Source organism: Mya arenaria, chromosome 1 (genome assembly GCF_026914265.1).
Source record: "Mya arenaria isolate MELC-2E11 chromosome 1, ASM2691426v1".
NCBI lineage: Eukaryota > Metazoa > Mollusca > Bivalvia > Myida > Myidae > Mya > Mya arenaria.
Window position 1 is genome coordinate 13,782,648 of NC_069122.1, and position 22,512 is coordinate 13,805,159.

Sequence of the window (22,512 nt, forward strand, 5' to 3'; positions counted from 1 at the left end):
CAAAGTAAAAATAAAACATTGCGTGACCTGAAACTGTAATTTGAGTCTTGATATAACAACCTATTTTGCTAACTTTGATTGAGTTTTTGCATCTTTTTCTTTACGACGACTTTAGCACTTCACATGGGTATTATTTGGCCATTTGCAGTGTTATGAAGTTTTTGTTTACTGCAGAATCAGAATAAGCGTGCGTTGATAAAAGTTAAATTAATACACAAGTTGTAACACATGTTGGTAATTATATGTATGAAATAAAAAAAAATAAGAATAAATTAAAAAATCCAAAATAAACCATTTTACACTGTTCTTATAGGAGGTTTAAGATCTGAACAGTCCAGCTAATCATTGCCATCATGTGTAATTTCTGGTGTGTCTTTTAATTCATTTTGCGGACATATAGTTACACGATAGCTACCACAATGATTCAACAACTGTAGTTATATATATACGTATATTCCTATAATAAACCACATTTTCGGAACGAAACAATAGAAGAACTTAGATAAAATGCTTAAGATCATATACTTCAGTTATGCTCATATTTTATTTAAATTGCATTCTTTCATAAATTAAATTTGTTTTTTTAAATATACTCGGTCTTTTTTTGGCACCAAAAATGAGTTTTCTCCGTAATGCAACCAAAATTGGAAATAAAAATACCTGGTTGTAGTCGGGAGCGAACCCACGCCGGTACAGTGAAGGAACTGGGAAACCGATACCATATACACTCACCCATAGGGATTCAAAGTAAGCTGATGTATATCTAGACCTTTTGAGGTTACATTGGTAGCATCAAGCGATACTTTCAATTAACCAATCACGTTACAGCCTTTTGCAATATCGGGTAACTAAGGCTTTTCAAACGTGGAATTTATTTGTGAATAAATCTACTTATTGAGGGCCGTCAGTATCTTATTTTAAAACTTATGTTTACTTTAAAGCTGTTATTAAATGATTAGTCAAAATATGGTCGATTCAATACTAGATTTAATAATGTATGACTTTTCAAAAGCGAACTCATCAAACGTATGTGTTATAAGGAACTCGATTTCGATCCGAATTATTGCTTCATGAAGTCAGTAAATAACGACGAACGGCCAACTTGAAGAACTGTAAAACAACTGTTTTAACGTCACATTTTGTTAAATGTTTTGCATGTCTGTTATATAGAATTTTCACTTTCTCGAAGAATATCCCGATCTCCAAACGGCTTCGACATAATGAGTTTAACTGTAACTCAGTTTAGCTCGATTGTGAAGATTAAATCTGCAATGAAAAACTCTCGGTCCGTTTCCTGGATGGAAACCCGTACTTAATTCCTTTTTATGAGTACGAACAAAGTACCTCTCGTTGGGATCTGACCCACAACCTCTTGGGTAAGAGGCGGACAACTTTATCACCAGATCGCTCTCACAAGAATGATAGTATGCTTTTAATGATAAAGGAAATGAATAATGCATAAACATCTGACATTAATCTGGCATGTTACTTTAAATCCCATTTGATACAATAATAGAGATAGTAACGTATGCATACGTCGCATGTCCAAACATTTAAAATCTACATCTAATATTATACATCGTCCATTTTTGTAACAGGCATGCTTTTTTCAATTAAGTATTTATACAGTAATAAGAATGATAACGTTATTACGATCAAGTCATTTAATTATGAATTTTGTCACATTTACACAACCTAAAACTACAAAGTACAGTATCATCAATAATTCAAAGAGGCATTTTATTTTAAGTACGCGTTTATACGTCAATAAGAAAAATAACGTAAAAATGGTATAGGCATTCAATCAGTCACATATAAAACATTCAACTACAAACTGTAATAGATCATTAATACTTCAAATATGAATGAAATAAATGTCCAAGAAGAAATGCATATGAACGTGACAGATGTCTGTGTGAGAGAGTCTTGTCAGACAGCCATTTAAATATAATAAGTATACGTTTTTAAGTGCTGGATTGAGATTTGATTAACGTCCATCCTACATAAATGGGAAATATAGAACCGGGCATATTGCAGTAGAAACCCTACTTGACTCAATCTAGTTTTAAGTACAACCTAGATATAGAACTGAAAAAATAATAGATATGATTTATGACACATTATTCCAGTACACTTTTAAATTCTATGAAATGAAATATTTATACAAAATTCATTGTTATGACATGACAAGCATGCAACATTGATATATAAGTGTAACCATAACTTTTAAGCTAACGCCCTGAATGTCATGCAGGACACAGCTTTATATAAATCAAGTTTAAACGAAAATCTGAATAATAATATCTAATTTATGGCCCTGACATGTTCTGTAAAGGACGGACGGGATTGACCGACAGACAATGCGTTTTACTAATATCCCCATTTTTGGGACATAACTAAATTAAACTAAAATATATCAAATGAATTGCCAACTTGACTCCTGCATCCTGTTTAAAGGAGATAAAAAAATTATACTTCATTACTTTTTTGTTCGCAAGGTACCTTTAGTGTAAATTGATCGTCATTTTTTGCTTCAAATTGCGATTGAGTAGGCTGTTCAATAACATTAAAATTTCTACCATCTACACACAAGTTTTTCGTCGACTAGTTCTGTTTGACTTTTTAATATGGAAGACTCTTTAGCCTGTCCTATATTTTGAAGTTCTACTTCATTTTTTACCAGTTCACATTCTTCCCTCGCAATAGCATGAATATAATTAACTTGAAATTGTCCTAAATCAGCAAATATTTCTTCATCCTCGTCGCAATTTCCAGCAGCTTGCTTTCGCCTGTTTTCAGAATTTGAAGGCACAATTCCGGTATCACCGTTATATTCCGTGACGTTGATTTCATCATATCGATCAGCAGAGTTTAGCTCATAGATGTTATGATGGTGTTCCATGTTTTCTATATTTTTTGAAAAAGGAATAAACTGTTAACCATTCATAATTCAGAGGTACCTGACACATAATATACATATATGATAACGTTTTTACTAAGACAAAAAAGCAATCAATTATTGAAAATATTCATTTTTGGTTTTCCGGTCTAATTCCAACGTGAACGTACTAAGATCCAAATCTTTACGAACGATAAACACACCTCCTTACATTATGTCTTATGTGAAATTTGAATTAATGGATTACGTAAGTATGTACCTTCGTTAATGTCTGCATACAGGCTAGTACTTTGCCGTGTCTGAGACCCGGATAGTTGTGGTTCTGGTGGAACGCATCCTGAAAATACTCGGCGTTGTTCCAAACTTTCATTCAGCAGACGATTAAACCTGAATATTGAAACAACTGGAATAATGCCGCACCATTAAATAAGAAGAATACTTCTTGTTTCATATTAAGTGCATCTGTCTCATCATTTGTCATCATTTGATTCTGCAACAATTACTAAATACCTTAAATTTCCCTTACAAAAAACATATAACCCAAATAACATGTAAAAACAAATAACTTGCAATATGTTGTTCTGAATCCATTTAACTCCTCATTATTGTTAACCCAATGAATAAAAATAAATTGGCATTTTTTCAACCATCGCTTATTATATACTTTTTATTATAGAAACAAGCAAACGCCAGAAATGTATTATTATTATGCAGAAGCAGAGTATACTGTGCCGTGTCAAAAACGTCCTCTTAACTCTGTATTCAATCTACACGTGTGTATTCTGAAGGATGCAACTGACGGAAATTCCAGAATATGTTCGTGCAACTAAAATTTCTACCTTTTACGAGCCCATGAGTAGAAGCTAATCCCGACAAAAACGAAAACCAAAGTGGAAATTGCTGATATGACTATCAAAGTTGTCGTAAAGGAGTTGACGTTTTCTTTATTGGTCGATTCAATAGTCGTTATTCGCAAACTGCTCGCATCTAAAGAAACATGACAGAAACGGGTTTTAGGACAAATTGAAAAGGCTTTGCAAGCAAAGTAGATAAACACTGAAATTAAACAGGTGACAATTTTTGAACTAATATTTATGTATCCGACCAACAAATATGTTAATTTCAGATGCCTGACTCTAGGTGACTATATATTTTGGAAAGGGTTTTATACAGAAAAAGGAAATCTAAAACAACACCAAAATTAATACGATAATCTGGCTGTGAAAATGCAAAATATGTTATTAATAACAGTTAGCAAATAACTTTCAAATGATAAAAAAATCGTATGGGGTCACCAGGCACCAACATTTACCATTAAGTTAAATAGAGCTAACAAAGGGTCCGTTTACTTAAGTGCCTTATAAAATGATAAAGTCTAGGAACAATTTTCATGTGGAAGAATTCTAAGACATTTAATTGAAATTCTCATGCTTACTATATTTTTACTCGGGAAATTCAACTTTAGTTCAGAATTGAAGCTAAATGAAATAAGTAACCTAAGCTAGGTACGTTAAAGATCGGTTGAATTCTTAAAGTATTTAGCCTCTTTTAGAATTAACAATTTAAAAAAAACTATAACATGAATATTGATGCATTTCGTTAAACACAACGTGCCTGTGATAAGTAAGTCTTACATTAAACCATTTGGACACTACATATATATTCAGCATAAACATTTCACCTTTAATTCAAACGATAGCGGTTGCTCTTTTGACAATTACTCTTACCCACACAGAATAAACCACTCCATCCACGTGAACAGCCATTTATACATTCCCCGTTGGATGAATTACAGCGGTTTCCATGTTCGTCACCACGGCAGTTTGCACTGCATTTAGAGTTGCACTTCTTGTCCCAATATTCGTTTTCACATCCAAACAGACATACACCGTTCGCATTGCACAGTTCATTTGACGAATTTCTTTTGCAATTTCTACATGTTTCGTTGCAATACCTTCCATAGTTAACATAACACCCATGCAAGCATGTGCCATTTTGTCTATCACATTGAGGGAAACCGTCTGATTTGCGACATCCTTGGCCACATTCTAGCGAACAATTTTCTAAATAAGTTCGTGTACAATCCTTACAACGTCCACTTGATCTATGACAAAGCCCATTCAGACATTCTTCTGAACATGTTTTCTCACAATATTTGCCATAATAACCAGGTGTACAGTCATTACAAAATCCACCTGATATATTACATATTGCATTCAAACATCCTATTGAGCAAGTTTTCTCACAAAACTTGCCGAAATAACCAGGTGTACATTCATTACATAATCCACTTGATATATTGCATATCCTATTTAAACATCCTATTGAACAAGTTTTCTCACAATACTTGCCGAAATAACCAGGTGTACAGTCATTACAAATTCCACTTGATATATTACATATCCCGTTTAAACATCCCAAGGAACAAATGTTCTCGCAATATTTGCCATAGTTTCCAACTGTGCAGTTCTTACATATTCCACTTTGTATATTACATATCCCTTTCGAACATTTTTCTGGACAAGCTTTGTCGCAAAATTTGCCATAATGACCAGGTGTACATTCCTTACAAATACCACTTGAGCAATTACAGAATCCGTTCAAACATTCTTTTGAACAAGTTTTCTCGGAGTACTTGCCGAAATGACCAGGTGTACAGTCATTACAAAATCCACTAGATATATTACATATCCCATCCAAACATCCTAATGAGCAAGTTTTCTCACAATACTCGCCAAAGTTACCAGACGTACAGTCCTTACAAATTCCACTGTGTATATTACATATTCCATTCAAACAATTTTCTGAACAAGTTGTCTCGCAAAATTTGCCAAAATAGCCAGGTTTGCATCTACTAAAGCAGCCTTCGCTTAAGGACCACTTCGATTCACACTTTTGTTTGAGACCTGCAAATAACATAATGTTGCAATAATATATTTTACCGAAACAACGATTGATTTTTTAAATATTTCTACAATAAATGTAATTCTTTTATAATCCGGAGTGTTATGAATTATATATTTCTGTTATTCAGATGTATACAAATCCACGAACATCAGAAAAACTAGCAGACATGCACGAAAAAGTTTTAGGCTACATACGTTGTTCGTGCAGTTGCAATTGTTTCATCACTACATTCAGACAAATAAATGTAATAATAGTATTTATAATTACATAATTATAAGACAAGTTGGGCTTGACAAACAAACAAATACTTCGAAAATCATGGTGATAATGTGTACTAGGCATCAGAGTACTATAGTGGAAGTATTATACTGGAAAGTCATATGCGTCATTATGATGTTCAAGTATATATAACTCTGAAACGAGATGCCCCGGTGTGAGATAATAAGTGCAAAGCAATACTATTAACACAGTTTAAATGTGTACTAAGTATCAAAAAGATATATTTAAAACAGTGAAAGCAGTTAAGTCTACGAATTCATGATCATGATAATAACAATAATCATGATGAATCATCATTACCATTATCATAATAAAACATTTAATATGACCTATGAATCGTTCATGATTGGACAGAGATCAATGTTCATAGCCAAAATACATTTAACTTTCTACCAATATAAATTGCGATTTTCAGAAGTCAGAATTCAGTATGCCAATACTAACCTGTGTATCAATATATACATTGGTCAGTAAATATTAATATTGACCCATACATAATTTCAAAGTCAATATAATTATTCGATCTGATGTGTTTCAATTAGTAACCTGTAATGCATCTTTCCACATGACGTTATATTTCTGGATCCTTAACGTTAGTATTCGTCCAGAATCTTTGTGACCTACTTCATTTGTCTACAAACATAAATTTAACCTAGAGTGTACCAGGATCTAGTATTATGTCATTAGATGACAGCTTATGCTTATGGCAATTGAAATACATTTTTTCCGTAGTTGTTATTACTTTCACAAACTCACTTGTTCACTCAAGTTTGCAAATGTTTTTTGTTTATTTTTTGTCTTTTTTATTTAAGGAATGAATTGCGGGCTTGATGTTATTATTGGGGTATGAACGCAATTGGGCTGTTTTAAGTGTGTGGATTCCGAAGGACTCCAAACGTACTTCAACATTCGCGTCATTCAATAATTGTTAAAAAAATACTTCCTATACTTATTTAAGAAAACCTTTCAGTAACCCTTTTTTACTTATTCTGTAAAAAGAACGACCCGACTTTAACAGGAAATATTTTTTTCAAATGACGTCACAATAATGCGGGAAAAAATCAACCAATTGAAATCACTTTTAAACGTAAAATTGAAACACTTATGGCAACAATACATTTAAAATTTAATAAAATGACACTTTCTAAAATGTTTATTTATATTTTACGGGACTTGCTGAAACAATACAAACAATAACAAGATCAATAGTTTTCATGTATATTGTTATGCGATGAATTGCGATCCGAACATATTCGAAGATGTTGTGTTCATTGATTGATAAACGCAATTGCCGAAAGGCAGTTTATTAAGAAATGGAAGTTGAGGTGTAAATATGTCACAATTGAATCAAAAAGTTAAATAGTTAGTAAAGTAAGACCATTGCAAGACGTTGATACCTTTTCAAACACAATCATTTGTATCGTACTTTTAGTATAAAGGTTAATTGTATGGTATGAAAAGCCTTTGTCTGGCTTCTAATATTCAAAAAGGTTTCAATGTCCATAGAATTCTAGTCAATATTATAACCAACAAATAAATGACTTACTGCAAGCAGAAGCAGATTCATCATCACCATAAAGACAGTTTCTGTATCCATCGCATACCCTATTCTTGCCGATGCACCGCATAGATTCGGTACAAATCAATCGGTCTGTTTGATTGCATATGTCGATGGCTGTTATAAAGAAGATAATTACAAAATCAAATATCACAAATGTGTGAAATAATCGTATGAGTAACGGTAGGAATACATTCGTTATCGTTCGATAGATACAGTTTTGAGTGGTCTTAAGTACGTCCAACGGTTCAAGATAACCCATTCATCACGAAAGATGTATGCGATCATTAAAATCCCAATATACCTTGGCAAATACAGTAATAAATAAAGTAGTACAAGTATAAACTGTATTGTACATACACTATTATAAGAACAGTATGGTTTATACTACTATTATACTATTATAGCAATACAAACATTTTGGATAAACGTGTTTCTTTACTTACGTTTGTTCTGGTATTTAAAACATGGTCTAAAATTATTGAAAGCAGATCTGATTATTTGCCATAGACGCTTGAAACAATATTTTTTAAAGCAAGTATTACTGCTATATGTACTATAATACTATACTTCTTTATAATAAAGTTATTATTTCATGCTGTAACCTGTGTAGTTTTCTAATTTTTTTTGAAAGTTGCTTGTTAATATCATGATGGCCTCCGGATTAGAAATAGGACTGGAATTGATTCTGGGCCGATGTTGTCTAGAGACAACAACGCTAATCGGATTCTGAGTTACTGCTAACGTTACTTACTTTTCTTATTAAAATATACTTTTGCTTGTAATGTTTCATTCCCTTTTTACATTATGAGTCAAAAATGCTGATGATATGTTTTGAGGACAGTTTCTCCTATCATGAACAACATTATAATTGGATGGCCTGCTAGTTAGACAGCAAGTGGAGAGAGATGGACAGCTAAAGCTGGTTGACACAATATTGTTCATTGGGCCACTCCACTTGATTTGACCTTCTGAATTGGTTTAGCTGCTAGTTGGACAACACGTGTAATGTAAAGCTAGTGATGATTGAACCACTTCTGTTAGTTGGACAGCTATATTGGTTGGACCTCAATGTTGGTTTAACAACTATTATTGGATGTACCTTAAGTGTTTGTTTGACCACAAGTGTTGATGGGACTGTGATTAATAGTTTGATTTTTAGATTTTCCTGAGTTGGCCGTAAGTGATGATTGACCCGCTACTGTTAGAGACCTAATATCGGTTAGATTCCGATTGCGATTGTTTGTTGGACCTCTTTTGTTGGTTTGACTGCTTTTAATTTTTTAAAAACGCAATTATAAATTATCAAACATGTATAATATTATAAGTGCTAGTGCGCAATGCTTATTTTTATTATTACAGGTACAATTGTTCAATAATCATATGTATTTACATGTATTTTACTTAATATTGATAGATGTTAACTTTACTGAGGTTATATTTTACAATGTGCAATGTGATGTTTCATACTATTAAGTATTAACAAAACTTCTAATAGAACCTTGAATCAAGTATGGTGTAAACCATCAAAATTAGTAATATAAGTCCAATTGTTGTGTGATGAGTTTTCTTGCCACCTAGTGGTAGGATGGAGTTCACCTTGAGGGACCTTGACCGATACCCGTATCATAAATGCAATACAACCGTAGTGATGAAAATCAAGGCAAATAGCAGTTGTTCCTTTATCATTTCCATGTATTGTCTTGCCATATATGAGCATATTATTTCTGGCAATAAATATACCAACTTGCATTTGAATACCAAGTTTTGTACAACGACCCCTACACCGACGTCACCTTTTTTGCTGTTAAATTACTCAAGGAGCCTGGGGGGGGAAGCGCCCAATTCGAGGCTCGAACCCACGACTGACAGAGCACTAGCACGGCGCTCCTACCAACTGAGTTAACTGGGCGCTTATTTCTTACCCATCATTAATACATATGTTACTATATAAAGTAACACATTTGTACAGGGATTTCGCGATTATTTGCATGACTCAGCGATTATCAGTTTTGCGGCCCTGGCCGATTATCGATCATCATTTTGCGGCCCGTAGAACGTTCGCACGTGAATTCAATTTTCGCCTTAAAATGAATTTTGGCGACTGAGAAATAATGTCTTGACTAAATAATCAAAATTTATTGATCTGCTTGAACATATTTTTTGTTAAAATCTTAAAGGGAGGCAAACGCGAACGCAGTATAGGAAGATATGCTAGTGTTTGATAACCAGTGTGGACCGTTAGGGTGGCGTTTTTCATTCTGCGTTGACATTCAAAAAACAAAACAAAGAAAACGGCAAAATTGAATTTACTTGAAAAACAGCAACTGTTCATGCATGTTGACATCATTAATACGAGGTATTGGTTTATCTAAGTACAAACAGTCGTTCTACTTGCTATGTGTTCATGTTTATTGAATTGAATTCAGTTATTCATACAATGAACAGAAAGATGTCAGTGATTCGTACAGAAAAATTCGGATAGACGTTGTGGACTGTTTAAAGTGATCAATTGAAATTGGAATGGGAACATAAAAGTGACAACAAAATGCAGTTTGTCTGTTTGGCTCACTCTCAAAAACGAAATAAACGTAAATTTAATTTGATAGTGAGTTAACTCATCGTTGTCAAGCGAGATCAAAATAAGCACAATTGGATAGCAGGTAAACTTTAAAAAGCAAACTGTAGACTTACAAATATGAAAAAAATGGCCCTCGTGCTCATAATGTCCCTCGACTACATGTACGTCTCGGGCAATTATGAGTCACTCGGGCCAATTATCACTCAACGGCCCGGCTACGCCGTGTATTAACCCCTAAACAATACACTAGCTGGATTTTAAAACACGCGAGATTAACATATATTGGACTAGTTACATGCATGGTTGTAGCGTGGAAGCAAATGTTGAAATAAAAATACACAATTTACAGGAAACAATAATCTTAATTTACAGATGGGTGTATAACATTTAATAGCTCAGCAAAGTATTCGTACACGCAGGGTTTGCTGTGGTTATCAGAAAGATATGTTTTCACATTCTAATGTATATGTTGTGTTCGTTGAAATAACTTAACTTCAAATAAATATGTGTCAAAAGTCGCTCTGATTTGTATTTATTGTGTTCGATTATTGATTAGTTGGCTACTTTTTAAGATAATGTGTACTTTAGTTTAATATAGATATAGAGAAACTTTATATGCGTCAAGAATAGAATTTTTTCTACATGTATTGAAGATATTTGCGACGTTTTAATTTCGTACAAACCGTCGCAAGTACAGATATTGATATGACTGTACAGTAACATTGATATAGTAATTAGTATGTATAGTTTACTTCTTACTAAATATAAGATAACGTTTTATATTGCACTTTTATCATTATCAACAAATAAAAGTGGTCGCCAGAGATTACTTACTGCATGCAGGAGGAGCCTCGTCTTCTCCTAAAAAACAGTCAGCACTTCCATCACATTCCCACTCCTTGCGGATGCACTGCCAGGAAAGGTTACAAAAGAACCCACCCCTTCGACGGCATTCATCCATGGCTTATATAAAGAGAACAAAATTGCTACTTCGAATGTCAAAACTATATCAAATAAACGTTTTTGTTTAAGAGGAATGCCCTTATTAGTTGATACTTACGGTTTTAATGGGTCGTCAATGCTTAAATGGTTGAATATGTATTAATTAATTATATTTTGGCTGATAATCTTTTTGCAATTATTACAAACCGTATATAACGTCGCAAATTAAAAATGAATATATATTACGTATAGCATTTGTCCTAGTGGTATTTGAATAAACTTACAGCGTGTATTGCATTATTATTATTATTATTATAAACAAATAATAGATGATGATAAAATATTACTTACTGCATGCAGGAGGAGCCTCATCGTCACCATAAAGACAGTTGTAAACTCCGTCACATACATTAGCTTTCCTGATGCACTCCTGGGTAATGTCACATACAAAGTCGTCACTTCGAAGGCATTCCTCCAATGCTTAAATAAAGAGGCAAATGCCAGCATTGCATGTCACAAATGTAAGAAATAACCTTGTGTTCAAAAAGAAATAACATTATTATTCGATATATGCGATATTATTGGTCACAGATAGTTTAAGCGGTTCAGGTTAACCCATTTAGTATCGGTACAGTGCAATACCATTGTAAACCGTATATACTGTCGCAAATACCATAATAGTATGCAATAACATATAGTTTATAGCAATTGGTTTTCTTTATATATTTCGATCAACTTACAATGCGCTTTGCGTTAGGATTATTATATTCAATAAAAAATAATATAAGACAGAAACGCTTTACAGAAGCTCTCAAAGATCACCATAACTATTAAAACACTAAATGGTCATCTCGTTTTAGATGCATCACTATAGATCTTAAGACGTTGTTTGCGCAACTATTAATGGCTCCAAGTTGGTAACATTGAATGCTTATTATGACAAATGGTACTCTAGTAGTTTGAGTCCATCTAGTATGTTCTATTGATATGTTAATTACTTTGGTAAACAATATCCGTTTGTCTTATGTATATGTTTTTACATAGTAACATTTCAAGAGTTTATTATACGTATGCGTATATTCAACGTTTTGACATAAACAAACATTGTTTTATTTAAGACTGACAGTCTTTTACAAGCAACAAAGAGTTATGTAGTTTAAGATATCCTAGATCCTGTTCTATTTTTAAAGGGACTAGACGCCAGATGATACATTTGCAAGAAAAAATGAAAATTGTCAAAAACGTACATAAAAAATATATCGTTGTGTAAAACGCATATAATCTTACTCACTGATGTTTAACATCGCTTTCGACATATTGATTTGTCGCAGTTTTAGCGTTAGTTTCAAATTTGAAAACTATTGTGTGTTTTTTCTGAGAAAACCTAGAAAATTAAAATACACTCGGTATATATATCTTAACTTATCACGTGTCTATTACTTACTCAATATACACACTTTATGGCTTCCCAAATGAAAGGTGCAATAAAGCTGCAAAGTCTGTCAAACAACGTAGACACAGAGCCAGTTAAAATATATCGGTGATGAAATTGATAATTTGGAAGTATTGAAAGAACACTGCAAAAAATCACAGCGAGATGGCCCAAACGCTTATTAGTGTGTGATACGATCGTGTGACTTCAAGGTGTTTGGGAAAAAAAATAGCGCTTAAACGGGGATTCAATTCGTGCTTTTCTTTAAACAGGAACTCAGGAGTGACTTCGCATTGGCTGATCAATATTGTTGCGGTTATTTTTTAAAGTATGTAAAATAATGTAATATCGGTCATCTACTGGCTTCTTTATTCATATTGATAATTCTAGGTTTGTTTTGAGGAAATACTGCTTTACCAAATGTGTGATCTTCCAGTGTCTATTCCATTTAAAATATCCACGATTGTAAAATTGCAATTAAATGATCGATTTTAAATCCCAGTAATATTGTACTTCTTGTTTTGCAGTTAAACAAATTGCTTGAAAAAAGAAAATAATCAAGGAGACAATGAATGACATGATGATGATGATAATGTTGCTGTTGCTGCTGCTGTTGCTGCCTTTGCTGCTGATGGTGATGTTGAGAATGATGACAATGATGATGATGATGATGATGATGATGATGATGATGATGATGATGATGATGATGATGATGATGATGATGATGATGATGATGATGAAAAGAGCTTGTTCGGATATACCTACACTATGTGTATAAAACTATGAAAATATCAGTCTGGTTGCAGGAAAAATAATCTAAAAACGTTTAAATCATGATTTTTTTCTTATTTAGGTTGTTAAACATATATCGAAATCAATAACATAAACAAAGTCATAGGTAAAAGAGTAGACTACCTGTGGAATTCAATGTCTGCAATATCAAGGGAAGGAGAAATGTCTGAAACAAAGAAAAATAACTTAAGAAGGATAAACACGAACCAATCCCCTAATATTTATGCAACACTCTCGACTTTGTTCAGTAAACAGTCATAGATATATATATATATATATATATACGCTTTGTTCTGGTTAGCCTTAACGATATCGATGATTCATTGATTCATTTTATACATTGTACGTATTTGTCTTGAAAATAATGTTAATCATATCATTCTAGATAAGATAAATTCGAGTTTAAAAAAAGACATGATAATGTAACACAGATGAAAAGAGAACAGAAGTTTTAGTCACATGTTGTGATGCGTTATGTAATAAAAATCATTAGAATATGTTTCTGTATGTCTAAAACCAAGTTCATATTGTAACATATCTTATCGATGCCTAAAATGTCCCTAATTTATGCAATTACCACAATTTACTTGTTATCTTCTAGGTAATACTTTATTCCCAATTATTAAGTTGTTGAGCAGAAATAAAACAAAAGTCTTCAGTGAGAGCTAGTTTTATAACTACAAATCAATTTTATCTTAATTAATTTTGCTGAAACCGTGTTCATATTTTATTAACAGCGAGCTTGACCATAGACCTACTGACCACCAAAATAAGCCCTATGTTACCCACACAATATGTTCCATTGCTACACGGTTATTCTAAAAAAAAAAAAAAAAAATGCAAATACCAGTTTTCTTGTTTTATTACCAGCGACCATGACCTTTATACCACTGGGCTCCCTTGAATTGCTTATGTAGGCGCGATGATCCAACAAAGCGTAGACTTTTATTAATGAACTCCATATTTTAATAGCTGCGGTGTGGTAATATAGGTTATTGTCAATCGCACTCTTAATATGATAGTGTGAAAAGATATTGATGAAGATATTAATACAAGGACTTTGAAGTAAATGTTTAAGTCCTTATGTAGGGTATCTGCGCAGTCAAAAAGTATTATTCTTCAAAATATATTGCAGTTTAAAACACATTTAAACATTGAAAATATTCGAAACTTTTATTTACAATATAGTAAATCTGACGTATTGAACAATTGTAAGATTATTTGTATACTCAAATATAAATTATCCACGTTTGTGCAAAAGGACTGATTACATTTTAGTGTTTTCGACCCGAAAATAAATATTGAAAATTCAATATGGGATTACATTTTTATAAACTTTTACAGTGGTTTTAAACTGCAACATACAATCGTAAATGAAGATACATTTGACAACTGTTTAATAGTCCGGCAGCCAAATGGGATATTTTGGCTGAACCCTGCATCGGAGTGTATAGAAAATGTTTTTAGCTTTTTAAGTAGATTAGACCCCATAGTTAAGGAATCCGTTTGATGGCCTCACACCACCCTTGGGGAAATCGAGATATTCAAGATGGCGTCCAAGATGGACGCAAAATTTTTACCAAAATCAACAATTGACTAGTAATTGTGTATAAATGCATTAATTCCTGTTCAAAATTAAACCATTATGTATTTTTAATGCAAAACGATCCATTCTAAAATATTTCATATCATAATTAAGCCATCATGGCATCCAAAATGGCCGCCAAAACAAAGAAAATTGACAATTGAGTTAGGTTTTGTTTCAAATACAATCAATTGTTATACACATGTATCTCGTTTTTACATTACAATGTATTTATGCAAGGTATCACAAATGACAATATATTATTACATATTAACCAAGATGGCGTCCAATATGGCCGCCAAAATAAACATTAATTAACACAGACTGAATAAAACGAGCACAACCGTTGACATATATGTATAAAAAAATAATGGCATTTTTTTATTCCAATTTACTTCTGAATTGCTACATGGAATTGGTATTATAGACAGCATGGGTGACCTCAATGAAATTCTTTTAGAGCTGTTATCTAGAAGCAGAACATGAAAGCTATGGATAACAGTGTTATGCACGAGTCAATTGTAACCACGCCCCCCCCCCCCTGGTCCGGGGGTATACCGGGGATAGCCGGGGAAAAGGGCCGTGTTTTTACTTTCCAGGTGGCCCCGCAGGGCCGGGTGACGACGGTGGTGTTTGTCATAGTGCCAAATTTAGCGGAGATTGGGCCTTCTCTGGGGTGCGGGGGCATTTGGCCGGGGTCTAACCATCAGTTCGTCCCGCAGGGCGGGGATTTTACCCGGGGTTGGCTGGACCGAAAGTCAAAGTCCCGGCTATTCCCCGGACTGGGGGGGGGGGGGCGTGGTTACAATTGACTGGTGCATTATAAAGTCATTGCTGATCATGATGCTTCACATCATAGCTGAAAAAGAAACTGATTAGGGCTTTCATTTGGTAGCTATTAAATCTACAATCCCCTACTTCTTTGCAGCAAGACACGTGCATTACGTTTGGTATTGCCACACTTTTTATGATCTATGGAGTCAATGCCCAGTTCATGTAGGGAAATATTTCGGAAAGGGGAGCATGTGATGCGTCACATTCTTGGCGTTTGGAACAGCATTTCGAGTGATATGCTCATTGAGACAACAGTTATGAGATACTGGTATGGAAAACAAGGCATTATTGGTTTTACATTAAAATCAGACTACAGATTGGAGGCAGATATCTCAAGCCGTGTAAATAGTGAACAAGGTAAGCCATCTAATGATAAACCCAAAGAGGAAATGAAGGCAAGAATATTGAGTGACTGCAACGATCATAGGAATTTTTTGAAAATGGTTGGCCAGGGAGTTTCAATGTCAAGATAAGTCGCAAGATCAGGTGCCGTATTCACTAACGTCTTGAGTCTGAGTTTGAGACTCAGGCTCAAAAAACTGAATTCTTTTATGATTGAAAATATCTCTAATATAACTATTGACAATATATTCTTATGTTATAGCATTTTTATAACAACATTAAATGTTCGCTTTTCTGAGCCTGAGTCTTTAACTCAGACTCAGGACATAGGTGAATACGGGCCCCAAACACAAGCTGAAACACGAAAGGGTATACAAACTGGTGATACGAAGGTCTTTAAGACATAATTAATTTTCACAAGAGTGATCGGCTTCAAGCGAGCTCACGTGACTTTGATGTGAACCTATGAGTTGTCCAATGTTCTAACAGCGATGTTTTGAATGTGACTTGCCAAATCCAAATATGTGCTGAAAAGGTATTCGCAAGTTCAGGTGTCAGCACGTTCTGCAACAAAGCAAGTAACATCGATAATTATAGACGGCTACTTATCTTCGCCAGATACAGGCAATACAGCACAGAAACTGAAACACGGGAAAACGGAGGATCACATACGTACCGCGTACATCAGTTGTCAACTGCAATGCAAATTCCTCCACAGAAAGAGATCATATCGGTAGCAACATTTCATTCCCTAGACATGTGAGTGCTTATTGTTATTGGAGATGAAGATTCACCAATTGAAGTTACACCAACTGTAATAATTACGCGTCATGACATGCGCAACACACATAAAGAAGCTGACAACATTGTTGCCCATCAAATTGTTAGTATAGTAAAGGAAAATGATGGAGGCATTTGAGTACTTTCAGACGACACCGGTGCTTTGTACTTCTTCTTCACCATCACCTGGAACAATTACGGAATGACCTGTGAAAGACTATTGATTATTTATTGACAGATATAACAGCCACAGTCAACAAATACAAACGTATAGTTCCAGATTAACTTGCAGCACACGTACTATCAGGATCGGATACTATTACTTGCTGCCACGGCATAGGTAAGGGCATAGTATTGAAGGTACTGCATGCGAGTATCACTCGTGTGTTTTAGATGAAACATCTGACTACTCGACAGTCAACCGAGGATCAACTCGTTTCATTTCACAATGTTACAACATGGAAGTTGTTGACGACGACATGTCCGAGGTTCTACAGAAAGTATTAAGTTCTAAGGTTAGGAAAGCGACATCGTGTGCACCAAAGCTTGCTTCTCTACCCCCAACAACAGAGGCATTTAATGACAATATCAAGCGAGCACATTTTCAAACGTGTCTTTGGAATTGTGCAGTTAAATCAGACCAACCAAACCTGGACCCATTTGAAACTGGTTGGCAAAAAAGGACACGTGATCTTTGGTCCCAATAATATTACCAAAACAGATTTCAGTGGCCTCATATGATGTGCTAAAAATGATAAAAAATGTTTATGTCAGTCAAATACTCAATGCAACACTCTTGCTGTCATTGCAACAATGGGTATATGTCATGTTCAATATTAAGTTAATGACAAGCATAAGAAAATTACTACAATAAGCAAACAAAAAGAATATATAAATCTTTGAATTAACAAACTTACTTCTCTATTTAAGTTAAAACTGATGTAGTAATTGTTCTAAAGCTATTAATACATACCATAAACTACAGTGTAATTTTAAATAAAGAAAAATGCTATTGTTTTTATACATTTGTAAATGATAGTGCCCGTTTTATTTAGTCTGTGTTAATTTATGCTTTTTTTGGCGGCCATATTGGACGCCATCTTGGTTGATATGTGTCTTTATAATGTTATTTGTGATATCTATATTGCATAAATACATTGTTATGTTAAAACGAGATGCATGTGCATAGAAATGATGGTATTTGCAACAAAACCTCTCTCATTTGTCAATTATTTTAGTTTGGCGGCCATTTTAGACGTCATGATGGCCTAAACATGGTATGAAATATTTTAGAATTGATCAGTTTGCAATATAAATGCTTTATGGTATAGCTTTGCACAAGAATTGAATCATTAAAACAAAATTACCAGTTAATTGGTGATTTGGGTTAAATTTGGCGGCCATCTTGGACGCCATCTTGAATATCTCGATTTCCCCAAGGGTGGCGCGAGGCCATCAAACGGATTCCTTAACTGGAGGGTCAAAGCTACTTAAAAAACCCAAAACATTTTCTATACACTCCGATGCAAGGTACTCGACTTCCGCTGCCGGACTATAATAAAAGATAATCCAGTAAATTTGGTATATTGGATGTATAAACCAATAAATTATACAATATTAAAAGTGTTGATAGCATCATTTATCGAGTTAACGGCAATTTGCATACCGCTTAAAACGGGAAAGATGTTAAACTCTGAATATATACATTTAATGAACCAAAATTCTATGTAAGTAATAAAGAATTGGTTTAGAGAAGAAATATTGTAAATGTTGTAGGAATTGTCCTGAATGTGACGGATATGAACGTTTGCAGACCTACGCTGGATGGTTTCAACTTTAATGTATAACCATAATGCACCACCTTGTGCTATGCGTGTATTTAACTAAATGTAACTTTTAAATAGGTCCTGATACAAGTTTAAAATTTGCTTAGCATTATGATAGTGAAGATGTTTCGTTATGGAAATATGTGACTAGGGAAAATAAGATTTACGTTATCTTGAATCGTACATAATATGCAACAATAGCTTTTTGTGGTTTTATTGCTCTTATGAATGTCCTTTAAATGTAATTGAGTTGAAATGTATTTTGTATATTTTTTAAAACAACGGTCTCTATTAATCAATAGAGGTGTCAATGTGCATATTAATCTCTGGCTTACAATTCACATACACGAACAAACAAACAAAGTAAAACGGTATTGCTGGAGCATAGAGGTGCCAGCGTCCGTTAAAGAATATTTTATATGTGATAGTTTATTGAATAAAACTTACAATAAGACAAATCTGCATCCTAGCCATCGTGACGAATGAGATTTTACTGATCCTCTCAGATTTAACACTACTGTATTATTTCTTACTTTATTATTGGAATATGAAACGAACAGCTCGAATTAAACTCGTTTACTGAAAGAGTTGATATTTGCAATCACTTGACTATGATAGTACAATAAATTCATTTAAATAATGCTCTGATCCAGCTTTTGCGTCCGTGTTTAAATTTAGAACGTAATCGCGATATTGTCATAACATTTGCATTTTTGTTGACGTCAGCGTCGGCGTGCAAAACTACATTCAAGTGTAACCAATGTTTTATAAAAAAAAAAAAACGCTAAGAGGTGTACAAACAACGGATATTAAACCTCTTGTTTAAAGACTTATATACTTTGGGCCTGTTTTACGCACAAGTCTTTTTTGTTCTGAGTTTCCGGCTGAAGTAATAATCAACATATATTTTTGATATTGACATTATTTGGGTCTTAATCTGTTTCAAAAATACAATCAAGCATGTAAGTTCTTTTGTTGGTGTGTAGAAATCAGATCAACAGTCAATTGTGCTAAATAAAATTTTATTACAAAACTGCACAGCTGTAGAATGCCTTTGAGTGTAAGGTGTCCACTTCCATCCTAAATAAGGCACATGGCAATACCCGTCTATAACTGAGCTGGACGCCCATTTGCTTTCACTTATGTTCCAGTGTAGTTTCATTTGTTTTTATGTCTGCTATATGAACGCTGTTAGGCATTTATTATTAATATCAATCCAGCAGCTTGAATTTGGTATTATTAGGATTTCTGTGTTTTCTGTGATTCCAAAGGCCCAATGTATATTATACACATTTGCAAATGTCTCTTGGTTAAATGGCGACCCTAAGTTGTGGTGAAATGATTTGTCAGTTGTCATATGCTGATGCATTGTTGTATTGAAATGATTAAGAGGCTGAAAACGGACAGTTGTGCACAGATTGACGTAGATTTTACATAATAATAAATGAGTTTGTGTAATATAAGGACACCGAAAAAGTTAGAGGACAATCAGGTTTTGAAATAGATGATATTGTATTGACTGTATGTCGACCAAGGTCATAAATGGAAATTATATATCGCATTCTGATGACCTAATACAATTTTTGTTTCAGAAAATATATTTAAAATAACCACTTACTGATAAGAAAATGCTTTAAAACATATCATGAAGCTTTATTTGCATTTTTCACTTTAATGGTGTCAGCGATAATTCGTCATAACAACAGGTTCAAATACTATTACATATAAACAGGTTTATTCTCAATAACACGAAGCATTTAATGTTAATGCTCTCTACTAACGCGGTAATAGCCATTAAAGGAACCTTCATAACAGTCATTTTGTAGCAAGTTGTAGTTAAAATAAGTAGCAGCTGCACACAAAAACCACTATGAATAGTTATAGTAGCCTTGGCATAATTACTCAAAAGGAGTGTTAATGGATGACTAAGAGTACCATATCTTATGAAAGTGTAATGCTATGATTATGACAACCAAATACCACACAGGAAATCAACTTAGGCCAACTTTATTAAAATGTTTACCAAATGTCAAATTCATTCGGTGGAACAATTTGTGAATATATTGAATGAATTTTCAATTGCAGCAGAACTGCTAGGGTTTTTTTTTAAATGGGATGAAAGACTTCCAAGTTGCATTAACTATAATGTGTCCGGCAAAAACAATTCAAGTCCGTTGAGTCACCGCCTTCGTTTATATATATATATATATATATCATATGTTCACAAATAATGCTGAAAAATCCTACTGTATTAAAATTCTCCTGTATTATAGTATGAGACATCTCAATATTACATTTTATTCTGCTTTTGGGATCAGATATTAACCTAGGGATATTATACTTGCACATATAACTATGTTCTCTGCCAGAGTTAATTGTTAGGATATATTTTGTAAACACTTTTCATAAAATACAAACATATTTTTAATCACAATGACACAAGTTTGACGAGCATTTTAAGATGGCAAACATCGCTAATGTGCTAGATGGTGTGGGTGCGATCCCGCGGACAGCAAACTACACGGAGAGATTCACGAACCTCCAAGTCACGTGTCCTGACAGGGCTGTAATGCTTCGACAGAAATATCAATAGGAAACCAAAATAGGTTTTCACTTCAAGCAGAAAAAATCACAACTATGCAGTAGAACAAGCAATTAATGTGTACATGACACATGTGAGCATGTGAAACATATCTACTTATAAACAATACGGCGTTTATTTCCCCGGTCATGAATCGGTTTCTTCTGGATTGTTTCATTGGCTTATCCTCTTATTGTTTGAAAACCAATTTCTGTAGACATCATTAAACAATCGTTCTTCATGTACCGTGGTTTCAGAAATGTATTTCCTTATCATATTCAAAGTTCAAATTGAAAGTCCTATTCTCCTTTCATACCAGGCCATTATCGTGTCAGTACGTTATATTTTTATTTTTAATCGTAACTGTATCTGACATCAAACTTACAAACTTGCTATCCAATCAATACCATACTAAGTCACAATGTCAAATGGAGTAATATATTGACTGAGTTTGATAAATAAATATTTTACACTAAAAACCTCGGAGCTATGCCGTATAATTGACAAATGTGCCAAAATCACTGTGTCCGCCACTTCACTTGCTAAATCCTTGTTTCAACTCGCCCAACTTTATAATGTTTGGTTCTCATTAACCATTCTTAAAACAACCAAACAGATGTATAGTCACATTTCTGTTTAACTCATACTTTTGATAAATTGGCTTCAAGCAAAACCTATTGTTTGATTTTGTTTCAAATTCTAATTTTTGCAAAATAACTTTGTTAAGAAAAACTAATAGTAACAAGATTTTACACAGTGCAAGCTTATAGTGATGCATACTGTAGGACTGTATGACTGATCAGTGGAATCAAGGTCATTGAGATGCGAACTGTAGGACTGTATTACTGATCAGTGGAGTAAAGGTCAATGTGATGCATGCTATAGGACTGTATATCTGATCAGTGGAGTCAAGGTCATTGTGATGCATACTATACGACTGTATTACTGATCAGTGCAATTAAGGTCATTGTGATGCATACTTTAGGACTGTATTACTGATTAGTTGAGTCTGGGTCATGTTGATGCATACTATAGGACTGTTTTACTGATCAGGGATGTCAAAGTCATTGTGATGCAAACTATACGACTGTATTACTGATCAGTAGAGTCAAGGTCATTGTGTCGCATACTATAGGACTGTATCACCGATCAGTGGAGTCAAGGTCATTGTGAT

At 33.8% G+C, this 22,512-nt stretch overlaps 1 protein-coding gene across 1 annotated transcript; it reads right to left on the minus strand.

Moving 5' to 3' along the window:
• Positions 1–1,743: 1,743 nt before the first annotated feature.
• On the minus strand, positions 1,744–19,341 carry LOC128238581 (multiple epidermal growth factor-like domains protein 10). Its single transcript, XM_052954648.1, has 9 exons — positions 19,205–19,341; positions 13,514–13,556; positions 11,518–11,646; positions 11,059–11,187; positions 7,632–7,760; positions 4,627–5,805; positions 3,739–3,886; positions 3,159–3,286; positions 1,744–2,907 (listed from the first exon to the last, which is right to left on the minus strand). Exons 1-9 carry the CDS (start codon positions 19,229–19,231, stop codon positions 2,576–2,578), a joined length of 2,244 nt encoding a protein of 747 aa, XP_052810608.1. The 5' UTR covers positions 19,232–19,341; the 3' UTR covers positions 1,744–2,575.
• Between the last annotated feature and the right edge of the window lie 3,171 nt (positions 19,342–22,512).